Consider the following 18,681-nt stretch of genomic DNA (forward strand, 5'->3'; position numbering starts at 1 on the left):
TGCATAACACAGTCCTTTGTTGCCTCTGCGATTTTCATTAATAAAATTGTTCGTTAACCACACATCTCATTTTCATTAATACATTTCACATGTTGACAGTCGAAGGGTGCGAAACTTTCCTTGAACCACCCAGTCACGGCATTTTTTCCCCTGTTCAAGAGCAGGTCACCCTGGACTGGACAAATTCAAAGTTTACTTTCAACTTGACTGTTTATTCTTGCTTTTTTTCTTCTTCCTGATCCTTTGAAGCTCTCCACAGTTCACTTACAAACCTGACAATAAAAAAAGTAAGCAAAAAGTGGTATGTCATTCATACAAACTTCCCTGAAGAACCTGAAAAACAGTTCAGCTATTAACACTCTCAGAATTGAGCCTTTAGAGTCTTGTAATACCTGTTTCATTAAGCTGTAATAAACTCTTGAGTCTATGGATGAAACCTCTAAATAAAAACTTTGTTTAACACAGTTAGACTGGCCATAATTCAATGAAGCTCAATTTTAAGTACAATTTGAGAGTGCACAAACTACAGTGATATCTTTTTACTGTTACTACACAGATTTTAGTTTAGGACTTGTGAAAACTAGTTGATTTTCTGTAAATTATTCTTCCTATAAACATTGATTATGTGTAAAACGTGTATAGAATCTTACAATATTTTATTATTCATCTGATATTCTACTAACAGCCAACTTAGATGGTTTGACTATTGCTTGCAACTGCTGTATGCAATTTCTTTAGCATGCGAAAAAATTCTAAACATTTCTTGCCGTTTAACATTGGCTGCATGGGTAGTTACCAATGACAACCAAGCCATGATGAAAAGGGCCAGGCAGATTTGTTTGTATGACCCCTTCCCCTAGAACAATCTGTGTTATGGTTTAACCAAACAGGGGAAGTGTAGTGTAATTTCCTGCTGATAAAATCATATAGTTCCAAGTATTTCAGAGACACCGACAATGTAGGGTACTCCATCATAACAGGGTTATAGCTTCACTGGAATAAGAAGAAAGATGTTGCACCAAGTAAATTGAACTCTGTTTATCATGAAAAAATTCAGAGTACCAACAGGAGTTGAAGCCATGCCCTGTGTACCGGTGGATTGGCCACCTGGGAGGCCTGTGGATCATTGACTGTCTACTATGTCTAGGTTTGTGATAGGTAGCATACATCCTGCTTAGATTAGTATTAAAATATCCTTGCCAGAAAGCCCTTTGTATTTGAACTCATGGACTGCAATGATGGGTGGAATGGGTAACACATTCAGAATATCATTTTTACCCTGTTCCTCCTCGCACCCATATCACCCAACCATCCCCCTCCCCACAAAAAGGCAATTTATTGGACCAGAAAATGTGTCCAGGTCTAAGAAGGGCAAAGTGTGTCATGAAGGACGTGAAAAAATAGCTGACTCCAAAAGTATAGATTAGTCTAACACAGACTGAGTATATAGATGAGAATACATGTAGTGCAAAAATAATTGTGGCCTCTGATGTTTATGTACAACTACTCAATTTTACTGAAAAACTGAAAACAAAAGTCAAAATTGCAGGATACATGGTCATTTCTGCCATTTGATGTAAATGTCATTATAAATCTCAACATTATTTCAGGTACCAAGAACCATGAAAGTTGAGACAAAGTCTGCAAATTATGATAGACCAATCTTTACAGCCAACCAATATTGTTTGATAGACCTGGGTCTGCCTTTTGTAATGAAATCTTCATATGAGTTTTCAAATATTCCAGGAAGCCAGTAGCTAATATCATGTGAATTTATTTTCTTACAAAATTCCTAATGGGCTGATTAAACATGAGCCAGCTGGCTGAGTTTACCAACTGGAGATGAGTCTCGGCCCTGTATTACATGATGCAACCAGCCTGGTGCTAGCTCAATTTCAATGTTGTCGGGTGAAAAATGGCTCCAACAATGAGAATGGATCAAATTATTTCGCTTTCATTGATCCATCATGTTCGTCAGCAAATTTATTTATTTAGCTTCGCCTAACTAAAATACAAACAGAATGGAAACAAACAATAGAAACAAAAAAAAAAACCAAAGATATAATTAGGCAGAGAGAATTAGTTTTCAGACTCAAGAAGCTTTATGGAGGGTCGTACAGGGGGGGTCTCTTGCACGGTTCACGAACAGAAAAAATAGCAAATCACGGATCACTGAAATGAAAATTTCATTTTCAAGTTCTTCACGGGTCACGCAAAACCTTCAGGTCACGGATTACGAGGAATAATTTATTACATTCGCGTTTCACGGGAAATAAAATCAGCTAATCACGCATCACGAAAATACCCCTGTGCGACCCTCTTGATGGTTTCCTATTGATTCATATGTCACTAATGTTGAGATCCCAGCAAGCTAGGTTAGCCTGGTTCTCATGTAACCACAACATTGATTACAAGATCTCATTGATCACCAAGATCTCAGTAAACCAAGCCAACACCAGCTAACTTGGCCACGGCCCATGGCCAGCTCATGTAAATGACTTGTGACACCCTTGTCTGATAGCAATCAAATTTCATCCTAGGGCGTAAATCATAGCCAGCAAATCATTTTATTTTTAAAAGCCTGTGTGTGCACAATGCAGTGACATGAGCTGTAATAATGAGCCATGCTGCATTTTGTGTAGGTCACATTGAAGATCTTCAGTGTGGGTTTCCAAATAGCTTGGCATACTGGCACATGATTGTGGTCTTTGGCATAACGCAGTGTGAGATGTGTGAGACAGAGGTAATGCATGACTTAAGGTCATTCCCCTGTTTTGCAGTGCGCAACTCTACTGCGCACAATGGCAAAATAAAAAATTTACGCTCATTTCTAGAGTATCATTCAATCTGACTTGCATCTAACAACAAAATTCTTAATTTGCATTTTGCGCGGAAATAAAGGTGTTTTCATAAGACTCGCCCCAGTCCCTTCGCGGAAAAAAAGTTTTGAAGCTCGATTTACCACTGCTTTGTGAAATATCTGTAAAACCAACCTGGTGAACCTATTTTCTCTTTTCAGATTTCTAACCACAATATCGTTTGCCAACTACCGTGAAAATTTAAGGAAAATCCTAGTGTTAGAAATCTCAAATTTTGCGCCTAATATCTAGCCAATGGACATTTTGGCCTACCTTCAGAGGTAACGAATTAGATTATTTTGTTGAATATCTCAGTAGTACTGGTTAGGGATAGTTTTCAAACAGATTTCACATTGAAAATGATTTATGAACAGGGAAAGAAATCTATGAAATGAGCCGTTAACTGTTCCCTTCATAAAATAATTCCTGTTTTTGGCAAATGCTCTATTATAGTCCTTTTTGTCCAAACATGCAGAAATTACCATATTTCAATGCTTCGTTGCTGAAGAACAAGTATGGGGACCCCCTCTTTTTATTTCATTTTTGCAGTTTACATATAGTGAACGACACATGGACAAAGTTTGGAAAAAATCTGAGTGTAGGTTCTATTTTAGGGGAAAGACCTTAAGATTACCTCAGAGGCATAATGGCATCACAAAAAATAATACCTAGGCTTTTGAAAACTTCCACTGTTCAAATGAACTGTTTTTGTCCAAAAATATCACGGATTTTTCTCCTAGTGTAGGAATTAGAGTCTGTAGGCGGTCGGCATAACATGGAAGTGGCGTGGAAGTTCGAAACTCTTGGCCTATCTTTGGCGTGGGATGTACATGGAATGCACCCTGGGTAATGAGCTTCAACAAGTGAATTGCTGGGTGACTTGATACCATAATTAATATTTACAAGTACAGTGAAAGGACAGTGAAAGGTAAAATTCAAATTTAACTTACCAGTTCACAGACAGCAGAAGACCAGTACTAAGTATCAAAAGCACCAGCAGGTGAATGTTTAATCCCAAAGCAATCAGCAGAAAGATCACAACAACAAAAAGACAAACGAATGTGATGTTGATTGCTTTCAGCAGCTGGCTGTTCACACCAGGTTCAAAGATGGATTCTGCTATGGCCTGAAACATCGATCTGATATCCTGGCCACAGTATGTATAGCTGCTACGTTTGTGGACAATTCTGGAGGTGAAATAGGGGGTTATGTTTCGCTTGATCAGCGGGAAATCTTTTCTTGCTTTCCAACACGCGAATGAAGAAAAATTATCTCCCAGGCGCAAATTCTAGAGCTAGTACCCAATCTCCCTGGGGGTTGGGCACGGTCTGCAAAGCATGCTGGGGCGAGTTGCCTGTTCGTTGCGGCAAACCTCTCATCAATCTCAGGGAATGACATCGATATACATGAATTCTGCAATTTATTCGATTACTTTTCTCCAGTTACCGTTTGCGGAAGGAAATCTGCAAAGCCCCATACATTAATCATCCATTCATCACTTTCATATTTACCCGGCCTAACCCTGCTAACCCTGGCCCAGGGGTGCAAAATGTATACATGGGCTATCATGGTCTGTGTGGAACTCTTGCTCCGTTTGTGCATCGACTGACTGATCTAGCGTTCAAAACGTTAGTTTTTCACTATCGATCGATCGATCAATCGAAAGCCGTAGAGCCGAAACTGCGATCACTACGAAAAAAAGTGCGACAAAAATTTCACAAAAATCGCATGATATGTGTAAAAGAGCCTCTCCCCGCGGTACCTAGCAAAAAAAAGCGACTTCTTCGTTTCAGGGTTTACCTTCATTCTAATGAACGTTAACCCAGGCCAAACTAAGTCCGTTCTGTGGATCTACCAAGTCATTTTTGTTCTCTTTATCATTAAAAGGAAGGAGGGTGCTATGACAAAATCGCAAGACCGGAAAATGCCCCTGGTAGGCTAATGCCGAACTCCCGGGAACGTGGATGATATGAAAAAAAAGCCTAATGCAATAGATGTCCACTGAAGATGCCCAACCTATGTGTATATTAGATTAACTAAAATCAAGTTATTATACGGTGTTCGTAAGTTACGTCATTAGACCGTTTTACATTGTTTTTTTGCAGCGGACGATTCTAACGTGCACCAACATAAGCGCACCTGCAACGGAACGGAAAGCACGTGCATTTTGCCAGTTTGAACATTTTTCATTTTCTCGTTATCCGTACGAGCGGAGCCTCTCTTGACGCTAGTACTTGCAGGCTGCAATTTAATTAAGTATTTTTCCACAGCAAACTAAGTTTCTTTTCAAGTTCGGTTTTTGTGCTTTTCCTTACGTCCCTAAACTACAGTTTTCATTATTTCTTGTCATTTCCACTCAATCCTTATGTGTTTTACTTGTGTTTGTAATCTGCATTTCTTATCATGCAATTTGAATTGCAAATATACTGCGAAAATTCATCTTTAATTCATCTCTCATCTTCACGCACATGGTGCCGTTCGCAAAGTTAACCTTCCAGTTTCAAAATCCTTGTTTCTGAGCTTTTATGGAGTATTATCTATACTAATGAGCCTCAAGGCGACAGGAAAACGCTGGGGGACTGCAAAACTCACGGGAGATAAAACGACGCAGAGAGCAAGGCTTTGACGTTCATTAATGGTGGATTAGCGAAGAAGAAACATCAAAGAACATTCGGCATTTTAAGACAGGTCAATTATCTACGATTTATTCCCTTTTTATCAGTTAATCTTGGAATGAAAGTCAAGTTTCAAGTATGAATACTTGAATTTTCGTGGTTGGTTATTTGTTTCGCTAAAAAAAGTTGTTTAAAAGCAGTTGATGAGTCACGGTATTGTTTAAGTTTGTAAGAAAGATGATAGCCAGGCGATTTTAGTTTCTGACAAAATGATTCCTTGTTTGTTTAGTTTGTTTGGTTGTTTAAACAATATGTTGAAGTTGTTCAACAATATTCTAATTGTCCATGATGTAGCATTTTTGAAACCGTTCAACATTTGCTGAACACAGGCAGTAGCATTAATTAATTGATCAACGTCCAACTGAGTTCTGAACCGTTTGTCCTTAGCTTTTGGGTCATAATTAATGTATGGGGAAGTACGAAAATCTTACCAAATAAACAAGAATTAGGCCCGGCCCCAGCTGTTCAAAGAGTGGTTACTTTATTTATCCCCTCTTGGTCAGTGATTTATCCAAGATGAACAACTGGAGCCTGGTGATTAGGGAGATCTAGATTAAAGCTTGCCAGAGGCTCAATCCATTTTGAGTTGGGGTGGAAGGGAGAAGCAGAAGGGAGTGGGGAAAGGAGTGCAAATCTGCCCTCATGGACTTTCTAGATACAAGCAAAAACTACCCCAAACTTATTTTTGGTATGAACTGTCACTGTTCCATTTACAGCTTATTCAATCAACGTTGTCGGATTTTAAAGCCTTAAAGAGGCAGTGTCACCTATTTGTGAAAACACATTTGCATGGACGGAATCGTTAAAATAGTGGTTCACGTTTGTTAACAGTAATCCCACTACTACGCAGAAACTAGTGTTAGTTATCTTTGGCCTCGGATGGCCAAGGTTGAAATGGATTGAAACTTGAAATCATTGGCCAACTTTTTCAAGTTCTTCCAGCGTATTTGAAGAAATCTCTAAAAAAAATGATTATAGCTTGTTCTTTCCAGGAGAAATCACTTAATATTTTATTCTCGGTGCTCTAAAAGGATGGAAGAAAATAACAGTAACATTTGCGTTGGTGATTTATTTTCTGCAGGGGTCAGCTATAGCTGCGTTTTGTAAAGTTATTAATGGCTTTCCCATATCTACTTGCGGTCTCTGAGTTTTTCCTCAACCTTTATTGAAATAGCCATATGATATGAAATTGAATGATACCTTGGATGTTACAAGCCATTCTTTGACAGGCAGGGTATTGAACAGTCTAAACGTATTTCATTTTTAGACTATAATCTTCTTAACAATGTTTGATTACCTTTTGGTCAATATGTTGGATTTCCAAGATGGCTGACATTTGTAAATAGTAGGTGGGAAATCATCCCAGTGTCAAAGGACGTTATTGGTTCAAAGAAAACAATCTTGAAAATTTTATGTCCTCTAAAGTTCGTTGCATAGCTGTAATCTTGTGTGTGTGATGGGGGGGGGGGGGGGAAGGGGGGGTTAACAGTGCTAGTGAGAGGGAGAAATCCACCCTACTCCCTTCCCCCTAAGGTCTAAGAAAATCTAATAAAAAAATCGTTGATGCTCTTCAATGCCATCAATTTATACCTATACTGTGTTCTCAATTAACAGGATAATCGTTTAGAAGAGGTTCCAGAATTTCAATGGAGCTAGCAGCATATTACCAACCCTGTTTCTCATTGCAACTCACAAGTTGTTTCGTCAGCGCAAATGGTATGCATCAGCAATGTCAAATGTCCCTACATTTGAAGGTGATTCATGCAGGATGAAATTGTGGAGATTTTAAGCAAAGTAAGTGATACTTTACCTTATATTCTCTAAGGCAATGTTTCCAACACATTAATCGCACGTGCTTTTAATTTAGGGAAAACAGGGAATACAACAGAATGGAGTTTGATCAGAAGCACATGTACAATTTATAGAGCAAAGATAAGTATTTTAATTGCTTGGGAAGAGTGACAGAATTACTCGGCCATTTAAACAGTAATTAAATATTTAATTTGTTACCTGCCATCAAACAGGGTACGATTATCGCTTGCTAGTGCTTGATGCCTTGTCTCAACTAAACCTTGTCGTGTACTTAACTATATCTAGTAGGGGGTAGTCAACATTTAGCACCATTGCCTGAAAAGACCACTGCACTGATCTGGGTTAAATAAGAATATCATTTTACTGGCTGAGCGATGAACTGAATGAACTTAGAGGGGGTTGCCGTAGACACCTTAACATGTTAACGTTTTCTCTTACTTTACGAATGTGCTGCGCAAATTCCATTGACATCGGAAGCTGACTGAGCCAACTCTATTTCAGAGGCATTCCTAGGCGAAACTGCTGATTCATTTAACAACTGGGTATTTATCCCAATTAAAGTGAAAATAAACCTGAATTGAGTGGAGTTGCCATAGGCACCTTTAAATTATCTTATCTAACACACAAATTCCACTGACATTGAAAGCTGGCTGAGTGTAAGAAGCTTTCTTAAGTGACCCAGCTGATTCTTTTGAAGTGCATTACAACTGAGCAGTTTACACCAGTTAACCTCTGCACTATATTAATCAAACTTACGTTCAGTTTTAAGGACAACACTGAACATATCAATCAGATTGAAGTTAAAGTGGAGGTTCAGCACAAAGCGAAAGAAGAAGCATCGATCATAGAAGGTGAGTTCCCCTTTCTCTTGTTTATTTAGATTGCTTGTATTAGGGTATTAGAGATGTTAATTGCCGTTTACGTTTTGAGTATCAAATATCAAGGAGGGTCCGCCATCAACATCCGGGTATACTCCGAGCAGCTGACCGCGTACAGAGCCGGGAGAATGGTAAATTTGAAGCGGGTTTGTCTCACTGCCGAGTTCGTGCGTGGGTTTTCCTAGTTTTGGGGGTTGAGAAGGTTTCCAAGGACAGGATTTCGCCTGGTGAACTAATTGATCCGCTCATTCAAACCCTCATGATCACACACTACGTACTGTTTTGGTATAAAGCATTCCGTTAACTTTCTTTAATGGGTTAGGTTGGCTTGCAACTCATCTGCAGCCTTCAAAAGCCCATCGCGACTCATCCTACTGCTTTAATCATCCTGAAACATGCTTTCTGCCACTAGAATCTTGACTAGTGCCTCACAATGAGAAATTATTTTCTATGATAGGGAATCAATGCAAGGAGAGAGATTGACAGGAAGGGGAAAAGAAGGAAATTGAGATATCGCTGACAATGGTGAGTTTTGATAAAATTGTGTTTGTTATAATTTTAATTGAGTTGAATTGCTGAAGATGGTTTACGAAGTTCACGGCCCTTGAAAATTCGAAGCTTACAACATTAAGTAAGCTTGCATCGTGATTAAGTATTACGGTACTCTATAATAACGCGTCACTCTTTTGCCCGCTAAAGGACTTACCCGCTTTTGTCTCGTGACCTCTAACAACGATATTTATTTCTCACGAGTATCGATACCTAAGGCCAATGACATCGAATGTTTGAAAATTGATATTCTGACGCGTGCTGTGACCCTGCGCGTAGCGTTGCACATAACACAGTGTGTCCATACCAAAAAGTGTTGCACACAACATTTCGGAAGGAGAATCATGAAGACGTTCCTGTGGTTAAAGAGAACTTCCGCTCTTCCAACAAATTGACGTTCAATTAATTGTTGGAAATGGTGTCTAAATTTCAAACCTTTAGTGAAAAAATGGAGATAACATTTTACTGTTCTACAAATTGGATTTTATTATCGCATATTTTCGCTTTTAAATTTTCTGTGCGCCGCCAATTTGGTTTCCATGACGTCATACGGTTGCTTCCTGACAATAGCGACAACCGTATGACATCATAAAACCCAAAATGGCGGCACACAGGAAATTTGTATATGTAATCGCATAAGGCCGAACAGAATTAAGGAAACGCGTATACCAGTTTTAAAAAAAGTTATTCAGGTTCCAAACGCGTGTCTATACTCGCAGTAACGAAACCACCAGCGCGCAAATATTCGTAGAGCTCTATATCTACCCCTGAATCATAGATCTCGTCTGGGTTTGTAGATTTTAAAGTTATCCTATTTATGACGTCGTCAATTTTTGCGATAGAAAATGTTTTTGACTAGCAACTTGCAGTTCCGTTTACTCTTAGTTTTTAGGTGTAGTTTTATCTGACCGAAATATTGGGCAAACGTATTCCAGTAATAGCTGCTAGATCTGCCTTGTATCTTGAAAGTTACCTAAATGAATAAAATCAAAGACAGTTTACCAGTCTTTCCTAAAATTAACAGAGCGATATAATCTGGGTTTGTCAGACTGAGGACATTTTGCGATTGCACGTCGTTCGAAAAGGTTTATTCTAGAGTCGCAATTTGACAATGATGACGTCATTATTTCTGATCGCTTACCATCTTCTATCGTTTCGTGTAATATCGCTCTAAAGCTGAGACACACGGAATAACATTGCGCTCAATTTGTAAGAGTTCATTTTACGGTGTACATCAGAATTCCAAGGCTTCTCTCAGAGGAGAGAGAGAGAGGTTGTGGTTACATGCTGGGAACAAGGCCGTATACAAACCATTGGAAACACTCCACATACCCTTTAATACCCCTGTGCACACCGGAAACTAAACCTGGACAATGACAGATAAAAGGAGAGCTCTTTTGTCCTTGTTGGGACTCCAGGGTTTATCCATAGCTACCCATTTCAAATATAATTTGGCCGTTCGCGTACCAGTAGTTGTATGTAGTTAAACCAACTGTTAAATGCATTCAGTTACATCCAAGCAAAAAGTAAAGACACTAGTTATCTTTTAATATTTTCGTTGTAAAATTAAAAAAATTCAACCTTAGACGGCTGACCTTGTAAACTGAACCTATTTAGCTTAGGGTGATAAAAATTTAACTTCCTAATTTCAGATTTTGCTTAATTTTCAGGACGCTTTAATTTGTAGATGTGACGAGTCTTGACAGCACAAGCATGGGAACAAGAGCAAGCCAAAGCCAAGCACATTTTTAGTCAAGGTAGAACATAAGTATTAATTATTTTTCAAAAGCCGACTAAGATTGAACCTTATTGCTTCGGTGAAACGAATTTTCGGTAAACACGAAGACGCACTTTCAACATATTTTTGTATTTTTATCGCTTTCAAGAAATTTCACTTTTCGGTTTGCCACATTTCCTGGATTTCGTAACAGAACAGAGAGAATTGTTGTTTTCGACGTTAAGAAATTATTAATTATATAGCTGAAGCATGTTCGGTTTAAGGAGGCTCCCAACAGCTTTCCTGGCATTGGGTGGATCTTCTCAAATCAATACTTCATATTTCGCATGGAAGACTTGCTTCGATTTCAGTCATACTGCACCACCTTTTCAACCTGCGATCAAATTTTGAAAGTTTTGGTTGGTTTCCAAAGAACAGCTGTTACCATAGCAACGGTGACGCAAAGCACTTCATTTTATATAACGTCGATTAAACGAAATTTAGTCCGACACTTTACAACGAAACTTTCAGGATTTAACCTACTCAACCTAGACAACTAGTGGGCGAAATTAGGAAAGAATCTGTAAGAGCGTTTTCAAGTAAATAAAGAATCATTAGTTAGTGCCGGATTTTTTGTTAAAATTGAAAGAAAAATAAATGTTATAACTTGTCATTTCTGTCCAAAGGTCTTTTATCACAACAAGACATTCTAAAAGTACCTTGAGCTTCTACCGTGGCTGCGATGTCAAATTATTTGCGTTTCAAAACGGCTAAAACAAGTCGAAAAGCTTGTTATTTGCATAATTAAAATCAAAATATTTCAAAAATGCCCTTACAGATTTTATTTTTTAATTGTGAGGCGTTAGAATAATAATTTGTTTTGATGTTCGAGCAAGTTTTATTTCGGGTGTTAGATAAGAAGGCTGAAACTCGGTCAAATTTGATTCAGTCGCTGTTCTCTTTTCCTGAACATGGGTTTTATTTTGTTTGTCCTGGTCTATTTCACTGCTATTCTCGTGCGACGAATATTTATGTACACCACGCTTGTGTCAACTCACGGGTTTATCATTCACGCCTCACAATAAAACATTTTGTGATATCAACAACAACAACAACAACAGCAGTAGTAGTAGTAAAAAAAGTCTTCGACATCTCAATGTTCTTGGTGGTGTAGTTTGACGGTAATCGAAGCAAGCCTTCCATGCGAATTATTGATTTGAAAAGATCCACCCCAATGCCAGAGGAACTGTTGCGAGCGTCCTAAATTTAAAATTATTGCAATTGTCTACAGGTTTGGTCAACTTCATAACTTTTAAATTCTCTAAATCTTCTTGGTATTGTCGGGTTTTGAAAAGAATTTTTCTTTTGAACAATGACTTGATATATATATATATATCTTAACAAATTCATACCAAAGCGATCGTACGCAAAATTCTGCGTTTCAATGTAAACTGGATTCGAATTTTCTCGCAAGTCTTTTTCTTGAAGTTTAATTTCAAATTTTAGTGTATAGCCGAATTTGATAGAAAAATCGTGAAAAGATGTACTCACCGGTGATTATAGTCAGTTATAAACTTTTCAAATATACATTTTGCTTAATTTTCAGCGGGCCAAAACATTTTCATGTGCAATCTCGATTAAAACCACGCATTACAAAATGAAGATTTCGACTAAAGCATTGCCAATATATTTGACTTGCTCGTTGTAACAACAAATAAGCGAAACTAGGGTTTTCATGGAAAGTTCTTGTTTATAGTGCGTCTTCGTGTTTATTTTGCATTTGCGAAGTTTAGAAAACTGAAACTTTTTCTATGAATCATTTGCAAGACAATTTTGACAAATTAGTTTGTCTAGAAATTGAAATTTTAAGCAAAATTTAAGATACCTCAATCGTTCATGTTTTAGTGAAATTTTATTGACTAACGCATGTTCAAAATTAATAAATTTTGGCATAACTAAATATTTTTTTTTGTCTCTCGTTTGTTTTTATGGTAACCTCTGTTCAATTTTGTCAAATTTTCCCGCCAAAAAACTTAGAAAAAATACAGGCGCTTAAAATACGCATGCGCCGTTTTTTTTTTTATTTTTCCATGTTGTTAACATCTGTTTGAAAATTTTGAATTTTCCCGCCAAAAGACTAAAAAAAATACGGGCGCCCAAAATACGCATGCGCCGTTTTTTTTTAATTTTTTCACAGCCAATTTTTTATATTATTGCATTCTGTAAGTAAGGTTAATAATAAAAGTCACACTCAAGCAAACAATTGTTTCAAGTTCATTGTGTCCTTTATTTTCTTTGTCTTCTTATACAATGAATATTTTAATTAAGTAAGTAAAAAATAATTAATTAATTAAAAGGTGTGTAGAAAATATTTTCCTATATATACTAAGTCTTTTGGCGGGAAAATTTGGTAAAATTTGCACAGAGTTTTCCCTGGCAACAAATTTGGCCAAAAAATTAACGGGGTACTCTTTGAACGTTTCTCGCTCACAAAACATTCAAAGAGTGACCCTACAAATTTTGCCCGCCAGATAAACATAAACCATCTCGGAAAAGAACTTCAAGCTGTTGTCAATTTTTGTTCAATTTCTGAGTAATTCAACAAGCGAACGTCTGAAAATTTCAACGAAACGTTCGTTTTAGCGAAGTTTCATTTCCGAGATGGTTTATGTTTAAACAAACTAAAGTCACCTTCACAGGGCTAAATAAAGTTTGCAAACTAGTGTTGTCAAATACAAGTTGGCGTGAATAAACATTGCATGCACAGAATTTAGGCTTTGAAACACACTGAGAAACTGTTTCTTTTCTTTTCTTTTCTTTTTGCAACGTTTAACACGCTAAATCCTATTTGACAACACGAGATTGGAAACCTTAGTTTGCCAAGTGAAGGTGACTTTAGAATTATCGAAGCGACATTGCAATTCAAGACAAAATTTTGCAACAGAAGAAAAAAAGTTTTTGAATTGCCTTGAAATATCAATTGACTTGATATTTCAATGTCTTTTCCTTCTAGCTGTTGCAAAATTGTCTAACTTGCAATGTCGCTTCTTGTGACCTTGTTCAACTGGCAGAGTTCTTAACTCCACGACCATATACAGTGTTACACAGGACAAGACATTTGTAGTGAAGCATCTAGAAAATGATATGTAAAACCTACACCCAAATTTAAAAGCTATTCTGGTTTGCAAGTATTAAGACAATTCGTCCTAAGTGATCTTCGAAATTTTCCCCTCTATTTTTCTTTTGTTCCCCGAGATTTTACTGTTGTTATCGATAAAGACAATTTTCGCTGGTAAAGTTAATTCAGTCCTCTTGTTCCAACTATTTTTTGGCAAACAATCTGCAGTTTTGGTCATTTAATTTCACCGATCGAGATAATGGATACCTTGCTTGTAAGTTTGGGAAATCTTACGTTTTACCAATTTCTTTTCAACTATCGATCAAAGAATTCTATCCCCTTTTTTATATCTTTTCAGTTTCAGCCAATTTTCGTCCAATTTTAACACTGCTGCTCCTTAGCGATCTTTTAATTTGTCTCAATTTCTGTTTGTCTATTTCCTTTCGTTTCTATTCCAATTGTTATTGAAAATTAGAAGTTTGAGCTTTTACTCATTCCCCTTGTCCAGTGTAACACTATATAATAGTCAAACAAGGTCTTAATATAAATATCAACTAAACTACTAAAACTAATGTCTGGTTGAGATAATGTAAACAATTCAAGCCTCAAAGCAAATACTAAATTGACAGAGAGCCAGCCAACGCCTGAACGCATAAAAAAAACATTTTGCATAAATTTCTTCAATTCGTAAGTTAGATTGATGTTTGTTTATTTATAATTTGTTAGAAGTTTATTTTCTCAATTTTCGATGAAATGGACCCCCAAAATTACTAAATTCTGCTTTTTGCGAACATCAAGATGTTCTTTACATGCGCGCGGCTGAAAGGTTCACTACGTTTTTTGTAAAGTTTTCATTTTCACGGCATATTTTCATTTCTAGCACTTCAAAGTGCGAATTCCAGAAGAGGAGATATTTTAATAATTTTATACACACTCCTTGCTGTATCAATGGAGTGATTCCAACTAACAACTTGTTTAGGAATTCACAAAAACGTTTTAGTTAATAAAAAAATACAAATCTTCCTTCCACACCAGAAATAGCTGATACAAACTAAATTTGAGAATTTTGAAAAACATTTCTGAAGTAGGACCCCGCTTTCCTTCAAATAACACTTTGATATTTTAATATTTGAAATTTTTCATGAATAGAAGTAGTAAATATTCAAATGAACGAAAGTGATTAAAAATTGACTTGTGGTTATTGTTCAATTGACAAGTTTTGACTGCCCCAGAGGAATTGATGCTGAGAAATAAAGCGATTGCTGTCAACAAACCAAACAACCTAGTCAGCCAATAAGCTTCTTTTCCGAACTTTTGAAACAAATTGAAGATTTCGCATACACGAAAACTGCGAAGACAAGTTTCAGATCTTCTATTACAATTGGTCGGCCGTTTGAAAATTTCAAATACATGATTCGAGGATATAAATGCAAATTAATGCATAATCTTTTATTCCCTAATGTTTAAGTCAAATTTGTTCCAAATTTAATTTTGCCCTTAGCCCTTCTGTCAAATCTTAGTACTTAAAAGAACAAAATGGTGAACAGCAGAAGGCTATTTTTAAAGAATTGAATGACGAGATGCTCCATAACTGAGTTCCAATTGGCTGAATATTTTTCCAAAAAATATAGCGCTTTAATCAATAGTCTTTTGCGGTCCTTTTAACTGTTTCAGTTCTTCCCTAATTCGAATATGCCAAAGGCGTGTGAAAGCGTTTTTGTAAACATTACTTCAACCAGACACTAGTTTACTATCTTTTGTAATATGTCAAGAGAACATAAGGGATTAATTAAAGAAGCTTTTAATTGGTCCTCTTCCCCCCGAAAGTTTTGCTTAGAATCGAAATAAATGATTTGGTTAAATCGCTTCAATTAATATAATACAGAAAGAAACGATCGTGTGCATTAGCTTTTCTGCGACAATTTGGTAATAGAGTTTGCCCTTTTCTTTAGAATAAAGATTCCCTTTGGAGCCTTATGTTCCCTTGACAATTACAAAAACTTACAAGATGCAACTGCCAGCTGCCATGTGTAATAGTCTTTTATGATTCATAGCTAATTTTGAGATCCACGATTAGAAAACATCCAAAGCAGAAGAAATATTTTCACTGCTGATGCGTTCCTTGTCTTCTTTTCCGTTATGAAAATTTGAAGCCAAAGGTCGCACAAAATCTCCGCGTCATGGTCAGGGTACCCCAAATTACACAAAACGTTTTTGACGGGACATATTCAAATAGTCCGGCGATGCCGGGAGTCATTTTTCACCGTAGTGGAATTTAGTAACCAAACGTTGTTGTTTGAATGGGAGAAAAACATGTGGATTTTGATAGAAAGACTAGACAAATAGATACTTGTAACAATAACGTTTTTTTTTCATCATTTTCAAATTTTACCACTTCTTGTCCTTTTTTTTACCTCTTAATCCTTTTTGATGAATTTTGAGTCGCAATCTTCGCATTTTGAACAACTATCCTTCATATAACCCTCCAAATTTAGACCCCACTAATTAAAGATCGAGAGGAGGGGTGCCGCCCACCACCCGACCCCCACCCTGTGTTCAATTTCATAGTCATTGACAGTCTGCGTTTTAAATTCGGTTTATTAAAATTGTGCTTTCTTCAGTTTTAAAAACTTTTGTTCTGTTACGTCAGATATGACAGTAATATTTTCGTTTTTGTAACCATGGTATCTGGCAGTTTTACCTTGTAATATAACTATCTAATAAACAACCCAACTTTGAGCGATCGCCGTCTTATAAACCTTTCGTTGTCGAATATAAAATCAGCCAAGATAAATTAGATGAAATGACTCATCCATGTTTAAAGTTCTAGCAAATGCAGAAATTGAACTTTATGATGTCTTATAAAACTTTCGTTGTTGACTATAAAATCAGCCAAGGTAAATTAGATGAAAAGATTCAGCCATGTTTCAAGTTCTGGTTCTAACAAATGCAGAAATTAAAATTTTATGAGGAATTATAAATTCAACTGATCAAACCAAAACATTATCTGAATGTAGAAGATCGCTCAAAGTTGACGTTAAGTGTTCTCGATAAAAAAAATATCTCGTCATGGACGATTGGTATATTTAGACAAAAGTAAGAAAAGCAAACCTCGTTTGCTATGGTTTAACAACAACAACAAAAGAATCGTTTAACTTCGCGAGCTGAAGTGTTTTGGCTAAAATTTGGCTCAAATTGGCTCAAATTTGCTTCAGGGGCCTAGAACCTCCCCGATCACGGTCAATATAATAACAAAATTTTAAGTGTCTTTTCTCAAAAACTTCCATGATTTATCTTTGTCACATATGATCATCGTCCATCAGAGGTATTTTTTGTAGTAAAATAAACAATTAATTTTCTTAGCTTATCTTTAATCCGTTTCCTGCAATCCATTCCTTGCTCAGTGAGTTTTTTCGATCCTCTTCTTGTGCATTGTTCCTTCCTCTGCGGACTTCACCTTTAAGAGAGAAAAAAAAAAAAAACTAGTGAGCTATTTTGCAGCAAATATAACATGCTAAGGTACAAAGTGGTCCTGTCCTTGCTAGCTGTAGTGATTATTTAATTAGTTTTCCTCTAGAGCTAAATTTGAGACACAAATTTGACAACTAAAATTTTCATTGGAACTTTAAATTAGCTCAAACAAATACTTCTGGAGTGTATTTTCAAGCTTGCAGAGAAACTAAAATACAAAATATGTTGGTCGCAACAAAGTCCGTGAAAGGAACCAAGGTGCCACGTCAAAGCACGTGCTCAGTATTTCGAACAAGTTGATCCAAAATCACTTGAACATTGAACGGCGAACAAAACCAACTTCCTCGCAGTCATTTCCTCTCTTTCTCAGGATAGAATTTCGTGTGATAGCAACTAAAATTGAACGTTTGCGAATTCTAATATTGTTGTACTTCTGTAAACACGTTGAACTGAATCTGCTCAAGCAAAGTAATTCCAGGACCTGCTCGCTTACAAAGCGTTCGAAAGTTTGAGTGCTGAAGTCCTATGAAAATATGTACTCACCATTTGTTTGTTGGAAACGAAGGTCTTTTCTTAATATGTCCAAGTCTTCCTTTCATTTCGGTACATTTTCAAGGACGGAGTTCGTCCTCACACGTCTTCACTTGTCGGCAAGTTCGTTGGTTTGAAGCGAAATCTCGACGATGTAATTAATATGCATTAGTTGCTGGAACCAATCAACAACTGCTAAAAACGGCACCAGTGCGACTGTTGACAAGAATGCATTCCTTAATTGATATGCTGATGAATTAATATTATTGCCTTAGTCATTTCTTTTTCTTCGCAAGGACAAAAAAAAAACATTTTGAGCAGTGTCGTACAAAAGCGGAGAAAGATTCAAGGCTTCTAGTCCCCCCAAAACAAAACAACAGACAACTTTTATTTTCCGTTACATGTTTTATTATACAGCTGAACTGGTCCGAGCTGAAAAGGGGCATTCTGATTGGCTCCCCAACCGGTCCGAATGTTCCAATAAGGACCGTTAAGATTGAACGCTTGCCTTAAAACGTTTGTTTGATAGGAGCAAAGTGTTTCAACAAAAAGCAAAGCAAAAATGTTTTAATATTTTGAAGTAGAAACTGTTCATATCTGAGTTTCTATTTTCTTGCACTTTTTCTCGCACTGCTTGAACATAAACCAGTTTTACGCGGAATAAAAAGCAACGAGCGGGAAATTCTATATATAATGTAAACCTTATTGAACTAGCTTGTTCAGCCCGTATTGGAAAAATATTGGTCTTCCTTTTTTTGCAAGTTTAAGGACTTCGCATTCGGCTCGGTCTTAAACTTGAAAAAATAAAAAAATAAACTCGACCAATACGGAGCTTACGCTAGTTCAATAAAATAATTATATAAATAACGTGTAAGGTGCCTTAAGCCAATTTTAGTCGTAATCATAACCATTACAATTTCCTCGAATTTGATTCGTTCGCCAAATGCTCCTTTGCACTAATAAGGCTGCAAAGCTTTAATAATGGGACAGAGCAATCGGACAGTTGACTGTAATGGGATAGTGTGATAGGACAGTTCTACGAGCTATTCACATTAAAAACTCTGCACCAAAT

At 36.8% G+C, this 18,681-nt stretch overlaps 1 protein-coding gene and 1 long non-coding RNA gene across 2 annotated transcripts in view; one reads left to right on the forward strand and one right to left on the reverse strand.

Annotated features, from left to right (window-relative positions):
• Nucleotides 1-4,128, reverse strand: part of LOC146458276 (uncharacterized) — a 4,760-nt gene extending 632 nt beyond the window's left edge. The window contains exons 1-2 of the mRNA XM_085090636.1: nucleotides 3,809-4,128; nucleotides 1-272 (exon numbers count right to left, since the gene is read on the reverse strand). The exon at nucleotides 1-272 is cut by the window's left edge and continues 632 nt beyond it. Of these exons, the coding sequence (XP_084946762.1) occupies nucleotides 212-272; nucleotides 3,809-3,993 (246 nt within the window). The 5' untranslated portion in view covers nucleotides 3,994-4,128 and the 3' untranslated portion in view covers nucleotides 1-211. The remainder of the gene's footprint in view (nucleotides 273-3,808) is intronic.
• A 3,977-nt stretch (nucleotides 4,129-8,105) lies between these two features.
• LOC146458277 (uncharacterized) lies at nucleotides 8,106-12,744 on the forward strand. Its single transcript, XR_014858238.1, has 3 exons — nucleotides 8,106-8,196; nucleotides 8,681-8,768; nucleotides 10,470-12,744. It is a non-coding gene; the product is annotated as an uncharacterized LOC146458277 (long non-coding RNA).
• The last annotated feature ends 5,937 nt before the right edge of the window (nucleotides 12,745-18,681 follow it).

The sequence above is a fragment of the Pavona decussata genome, unplaced genomic scaffold (assembly GCF_977016875.1).
Source record: "Pavona decussata unplaced genomic scaffold, jaPavDecu1.1 SCAFFOLD_233, whole genome shotgun sequence".
NCBI classification, from domain to species: domain Eukaryota; kingdom Metazoa; phylum Cnidaria; class Anthozoa; order Scleractinia; family Agariciidae; genus Pavona; species Pavona decussata.